Source organism: Zonotrichia albicollis, chromosome 9, assembly GCF_047830755.1.
Source record: "Zonotrichia albicollis isolate bZonAlb1 chromosome 9, bZonAlb1.hap1, whole genome shotgun sequence".
Taxonomy (NCBI): domain Eukaryota; kingdom Metazoa; phylum Chordata; class Aves; order Passeriformes; family Passerellidae; genus Zonotrichia; species Zonotrichia albicollis.
This window is the reverse complement of record NC_133827.1, coordinates 3,030,112-3,037,189: the sequence shown is the minus strand read 5'-3', so window position 1 is coordinate 3,037,189 and position 7,078 is coordinate 3,030,112. Positions and strand designations below refer to the sequence as shown.

General features: G+C 51.4%; 1 protein-coding gene across 1 annotated transcript; it reads right to left on the bottom strand.

Moving 5' to 3' along the window:
• Positions 1-1,120: 1,120 nt before the first annotated feature.
• LOC141730221 (olfactory receptor 14I1-like) lies at positions 1,121-2,053 on the bottom strand. The gene has a single exon (XM_074547652.1). The coding sequence runs from the start codon at positions 2,051-2,053 to the stop codon at positions 1,121-1,123; it is 933 nt and encodes a 310-aa protein (XP_074403753.1).
• Positions 2,054-7,078: the final 5,025 nt, after the last annotated feature.

The following is a 7,078-nucleotide window of genomic DNA, read 5'->3' as shown; positions in this document are numbered from 1 at the left end:
TCAGTGCAGTTTGGGAGTGGCTGCCAGGCAGCCCTGGCTCTGAGAAACAGCGTCTGCAGTGGGACAGGAAACTCCCAGCTGATGGGAACAAACTCTCTGGCTGAGTGCAGAGGCCAGGACAAAGCTGAGTGGTTTCCCTGGTGCTCCCCAGCCCTTGCTGGCCCCAGGGGCTGATGGCATTTGTGCTCCCTCAGGTTCATGTCCCCACACCAACAGCATGGGCGTGCTCCCCCTGCTCGGTCCAATGCAAACAGGGGCTGCTGAGGCAGTGCTGCCGTGTCTGTGCCTGCAAGGATGGGGCACCTGTGTGAGCTGGGGGAGAGGCCAGGGCTGCAGAGGGGGGATGTTGTTGGCAGCTCCATGAGGACGCTCTGGGACGCTGCCCTGGGCTGTGCAGCACACTGGGGATGGATCAGCCCCTGCTCTGCTGTTCCTTCCCATCTGCCCCAGGGCCCTTGCAGAGCCCCAGCCATGCTGTTTGCCCCCAGCCTGCCCATGGCCAGCCTGGGGCTGCTCACGGGGCTTTTCTGTGCTGATTGGCCTGGGTGTGTTCTTGAGAGAGCCTGGGCAAGGAGCCTGGAGCCCCCAGGCCCTGGCCTGAGGTGTCAGCGCTGCCCCAGCCGTGCCCATGGCCTGTCCCTGCTGCAACCCCGGCACTGCCACTCCCAGGGCTGTGCCCGGCCCCGAGAGCACTCAGGCCCTACAGCAACACCAGGGCCACCAGGGCAGCGGGGCAGGGCCACGGCAGCAGCACTGACAACACCAAGTGCTGCTGCTGCTGGGCACAGCTGCTGTGCCAGCCCTGATCTGCCCCAGCTCTGCACACAGACATTGCTGCTGCAGCTCCAGAGAAGGCAACAAAATGGCATCTCTGCAGAAAACTCTGATGGAAGATCCTTCAGTTCCTTTAAAGGCACCAAGAGTGCAGCCCCTCATTGACACAGTCTGTGGCCACAGGGGAGGTGGAGGGAAGCAAAATGAGAAATGGCACAAACAATGACATTTCTTTGTGGAGAAGATAAAGAAATTAAAACACAGACAAAAACTTTCAAAATGAAAACATCAAGAATTAACAAAGATAACTTTTATTACAAGCTATTTGTAGAAATTGGCCAGAAGTTTAATGTTTCTTACACCATCCAGTCATCAGTCTCCACACTGCAGCCCTGAGCTCCTTGTTCCTCAGGCTGTAGATGAGGGGGTTCAGGGCTGGAGGCACCACCGAGTACAGAACTGACAGGACCAGATCCAGGGATGGGGTGGAGATCGAGAGGGGCTTCAGGTAGGCAAACAATGCAGTGCTGAGGAACAGGGAGACCACGACCAGGTGAGGGAGGCAGGTGGAAAAGGCTTTGTGCCGTCCCTGTTCAGAGGGAATCCTCAGCACAGCCCTGAAGATCTGCACATAGGAGAAAACAATGAACACAAAACAACCGAATACCAAACACACACTAAGAGCAAGAGGTCCCAGTTCCCTGAGGTAGGATTTGGAGCAGGAAAGCTTGAGTATCTGTGGGATTTCACAGAAGAACTGGCCCAGGACATTGCCCTGGCACAGGGGCAGGGAAAATGTATTGGCTGTGTGCAGCAGTGAATAGAGAAAGGCACTGGCCCAGGCAGCTGCTGCCATGTGGGCACAAGCTCCGCTGCCCAGGAGGGTCTCGTAGTGCAGGGGTTTGCAGATGGACACGTAGCGGTCATAGCACATGATGGTCAGGAGGAAATACTCTTCTGAAATGAAGAACGTAAAGAAAAAGAGCTGTGTAGCGCATCCTGTATAGGAGATGGTCCTGGTGTCCCAGAGGGAATTGTGCATGGCTTTGGGGACAGTGGTGCAGATGGAGCCCAGGTCAGTGAGGGCCAGGTTGAGCAGGAAGAAGAACATGGGCATGTGCAGCTGGTGGCCGCAGGCTACGGCACTGATGATGAGGCCGTTGCCCAGGAGGGCAGCCAGGGAGATGCCCAGCAAGAGGCAGAAGTGCAGGAGCTGCAGCTGCCGCGTGTCTGCCAATGCCAGCAGGAGGAAGTGGCTGATGAAGCTGCTGTTGGACATTTTTGGTGCCTTAGCATGGGAATCTGTAAGAAAAGTAATAATTTAGTAGTTGGGTTTGGAGAGGACTTCAAATATCCCAGCACAGCCTGGCGGCCTTTTCCCCCCACAGCCTGTCCAGGGCTCTGCTGCCTGGAGCTGTCCCTGCCAGCAACTGCTTCCCTGTGCCCAAGGCTGTGGGCTCAGCTCTGCCCTGCAGACCCTCCCAGCTCTGGCACTGCCCAGGTTCGGCTCTGGTTCTGCAGGCTCTGATGGCAATGTCAGAGCAACCCTGAGAAGGCTGGAAACACAACACTGATGCTGACTCTGAAGGGTCCTGTGGTGATTGCTCCCTCTGCCTGGTTTGTTCAGATCCGAGAGAATTATTTTTTTTTCACAGCCTGAACCAAGAGATTAATATCTATGTGCAATTTCCAGTCCAGAGCAGTAGATTAAAAGAGGAGGATATCCCCTTTTATACAGCCCCTCCCTTACTGTGCTACCTGTATAATCTACTTGGAAATGTCGTGCAGTTAAATGCCATGCTGGGAGCAGTCCTGAACAATGCAGCATCCTCACCACACAAGGAGAACAACTCCAAGCCTTACATGCTGTCTCCTCCCACCCAGATCCTGTCCCCCAGTGCCAGGAGCAGCTGCCAGGGCTGTCTGAGACCTGTCCCTGGCAGGCAGCAGAGTCCCTGCCCCAGCACAGCGCCCTGGGCTGCAGGACCCTGCTCTGCAGGACAGCCCTGGGCACCCCTGGCTGCTCTGCACAAGAGACAATCAGAGAATGTACTCACAGGGTCTGTAGGCATTGGGATGGTCCAGCTTTAGGAGATCACTGCAGGAGCTGCAGCTGCATTGTCCTGCAGCCAGAGGTTCCTGTGCCAAGGGCTGGCAGTGATTGTGCCCCAGGCACTTCTCAGCACCTTCCCAGCCCTGACTGATTGAAGCTCTCTGTGCCTCTGTGCTGTGCCCAGGGTGGCTGCAGGCAGTGCCCCAGCCCTGCTGGGCTGGCAGAAGAGCTGCTCATCAAGAGAAATGTGCTTTTGAAGCTCTTCTTGGTTACCAGGAGCTGCCTCTGTGCCAGGAGCCCAGCCCAGCTCAGCAGCACAGACACAGCACAAGGACGTTAATGAGCCTCTGGGGCATTGTGCTCAGGCCCTGAACATCAGTCCCTGAGAGGGAGCTGAAGAAACCTCTCCAGAACTCCAAGTCAGAATCCAACTCCAAACTTTCTTGGACTTTTAATGGGTCCCACTGCTGGACACAACTGAGAAAGTGTCCCCAGGCCCCAGGCAGAGCAGAGGACTGGAGGCAGTGCTGACAGGTGGGGACAAAGAGAAGCCAAGTCTTTGTGCCCTGGGGCACAGCAGGGTCTGTGCCACCAAGGGCTGGGAGGAGACACCTTGTCCTGAGGCCCTGGGGCCTCCTGGCACAGCCCCAGCCAGGCTGGGCACTGCCAGGCCCTTGTCCTGCCCTCAGCATCCCCCCCTAGCCCACATCCCAGTGGCCTCAAGGATCTGCTGGAAGGAGTCCCTGGGGACCCTTGCTCAGGAATGGCCCTGGGGGCTCCTGAATGCTCCCAGGCACTGCAGGTTTTTCAAAGAACTTTGGGTTTGGCTTTTGTCTTGGAGTCTCTGAGAGGTTTGTGCAATCATGGCCTCCAATTATCTGCTTTAATTAGTCCCTGGAGAGGCTTTGTCAGTAACAACACTCATTGGGGCTCCTTACTACTTCAGGGTACTTCAGTTATTTTAAAGTACTTGGTGTTTCCCTTTTGATAAAAACTCTGTGATAAGTTTATGCAATCATGGCCTCAATTATCTGCTTTAGTGAGTCCTTAGAGAGCTTTGTACTGACACTCAGTAGGGCTCATTAACACCTTGAGATACTCAAGGTTTTTAATGTACTTTATGGATTTAAGAATACTTTTAGGTACTTTTAAGGTGTTTCCTTCCCATACTGAGTCTCTGAGAGGTTTTTGTGCTTTCCTGGCCTCCAGTTCTCTCCTCCAAGCAGTCCATAAGGAGCCTGTGTTGGGTATCCTCCCCCTTTCTGTTTTACAGCAAAGATGGAACTGGAAGAATTTTTGAAGACTTTCAAAAAGCATCCAAAACACATGGGAAAATTAACAATACAAGAACAACCACTAAGAGAGTTAAATGTCCTGTTTTAGCTAGACATCATCCAACCTTTTAGTCCCTTGGATTGGAAGAGTTTATTAAACCAGTTGTTGTTTTCCACTTGAAGCTTCTTGAGCCCTTCCTTCAATACTTGAATGCTCTTTTGGATTGACTCGCTGTGGCTGGAGAGGTTCATGCAACAAATGCCCTCAGAGTCTACACAGCCATGCCCATGTGCCCAGAGTAAAAACTTTATCGCTGTTTTGCAAGGTGGCATGTTTGATGGTCTCTATGTCTGAGAGCAGGTCACTCATTGTGAGGGAGGTAGCATTGGTTTGCTTACTTAACAGACACCCAAGATGGTCTAATTGTCCTAAAGCTTTAGCTGCAGCCACCCAAGGCAGTCCAAATTGGGGGTGCTACCAATCCAATACCTGGATTAAAGCTTTCAAAGCCATCTCTTTGATATCACCCAATACTTCTCTGGGGATACCTGCTGCTTGATAATCTGGTAGGCTGTGTTGTCCCTCTCCAGCTAGATGGTTGATTGTCAATTCTGCCCTTGCCTCATTATTAACATAGTCATTGCTATTAATTGATTTAGTATACACTTCCATCCCCTTTCCATCCCCCTTCCCACAGGGTGTATTCTGCAGGTGACAACAACATGGTCATAATATATTTTAAATCATAGGAGGTTGAGACATATGCTGTAAACATGGCACTCATTAGGCCATTAAAACAAGGTAAGTCCTTGTCCAGGTTTAGAGCAAATTTGGGGAAGAATCCCCCCAAAGGAGCTCCATGTGGAAAAGCAGATCCAATCGGCCCCTCCCCCCAACTGGTCCGGGAGGAAAGAAAAATACCTCCTTGGAGAAAGGTGGAAAAAAAACCCCTGTTTATTAAACAATAAGACCAAAACAGTATCAAAACAATGAGACCCCTTGCCACTCTAAAAGAGATGACAAACTGAGAAAACCCCGGGTTCAAGCAGCAGCTCACTCAGTCTCTGATCAGTCTCTCAGTGCTGGAATCGTCGCAGGCCAGGGCCGGCCCAGTGGGCCACAGCTGCAGCTGCCGGTGCTCTCCTGGGTGTTCAGTCCAGAGCAGTTCCAAGAGGTCCAAAGAAAAGGGAAAAAAACAGTCCAGGGAATTTCTTTGCCTCAGCTAGCTAACACTAACTAAAAAGCAAAAGAAGAGCTCTCTGTCCCGCTGTCTGTCCGCAGACAACACAGTCAGGAGCAGGAATGTGGAGGAGTGGAGTACAGTGTCGGAAAACAAACTGCGCGCTTCTTCTCTCTCCCCCTTCACTCTCTGTAACACTCTTAAAGGTACAAAGCTTATTATTATTCAACATAAACAGAATGAGACGATTGAGGATAAAAGCATCATATAGTCAAACCAGGACAGTCCTTCCTATGATCTTTAGCTGCCCTGAACAGATCCTTGATTTCCCCTCAAACCGGTGGCTGATACCTGGGATTCTGCCCCCTTCTTTCATAACATGCGGGGGCAACGAGGAGTTTTGAGACTATTTGCCAGTCTCCTTCCTTAAGTGTTTCTTTCCAAATCCTTTCCTAGGGATCTTCTGTGGTTGAGGGGCAAGGTGGCTCTGGGGAATTGAAACTCTCTTCTGGGGAGGAAGAATAACTTGGAACAGAAACATTTGGATTAGAAATAGTGTGACAGCTGGCCTTAATATACTTGACCATGTGGGTTATATTGTTGCCAGACAGTGAGGCAAAGGGCACTGCATTTTGTCAGGGGTTGGGAGGAAAGGCCTTGATTTAGGATGGCCGACTTCAAGGGTGGAGTTCTGGAGGTACTGACAGTGGATTGACCGTGGGGGCGTGACCTGCAGTTGTGGGGGTGGAGTCTGGAGGTTCGTTCAGGGCGGAAGAGAAGGTTGTGGTAGCAGGAAGTGGAGGACCCAAGATGGAGGCAGGATGGTCGGGCTCCCAAGCCACATTCAGGCTCCTTCCATCTTGAGTCTCCAGGGCATGATGCTTCAAGACCGCGTGGCCATTGCCATCTTGGACCATCGTGGAAGGTCTGAGAAAGGCAGGTTTGAGCGGAGGTCCTGAGTTTGGAGTGTCTCAGGGTGGTGTGGTAGATGGGGAGCATTAGGGATGCAATGGGGTCCGTTTTGATGAAAAATTGTACAGTTTAACTCCCATTGAATCCCAGAATTCAGTGGTATGAATTTCATCAGCAGAGGCATGTGGAAAATTTTTAATGATCCACCTCATAATTGATTTTAATTTGTTCTTTGAAAATACTTTGTCATGATCAGTGAGAATTAAAGCATCCATATATGCTCCTTTCTACTTTGGACATCTGGCTGCCCATTTTTCTCTTTCTCTGCCTAATGTGGAAGAGCCACCAGAACACCCCAAATCAATTATTGGAGGTGGGTGCATATTGTAAAAACACAGTGGCAAAATGGGCAATAAATGTCTTGCATTTCCCCAAACCCACTTGCAGTCCTATGCAGGTGAAACGGTCATTGTCCCTGCTGATCCTGGGCAAGGTTCCTTGAAGTAAGGATGAATCCACCAGGCCTGGCGCAATTCAAAATTCTGGGGAGCACTGACCTATCCATCAGCTAACCCCAGCTGACGTGACTGACACAGGGAGCCCCGAATGTCATGGTCCCTGTTCAGGCACCAAATGTCCCAACGAGGGTGGCTGAGACAAACCTCTCTGGTTCCCTGACTTCAGGGCAAGGGTGGTGAAAATGAAAAGGAGCAGGATCAATGGAGTTGTTTAAAAGGAACTTTAATAACAGGGTGAAAAACAATAAACATGGAGTAGTCACTAACAGTATGAGGGGCAGGATCCAAAGACCTGAGACAAAGGGGAAGCGACAACATGTACACTTGGGGGTAGAACCCTCTAGAACAATAACCCTATAGGGGAAA

Bases quoted from the DNA above. Each gene is read 5' to 3' on its own strand.
- LOC141730221 (XM_074547652.1), bottom strand. From the start codon at position 2,053: ATGTCCAACAGCAGCTTCATCAGCCACTTCCTCCTGCTGGCATTGGCA.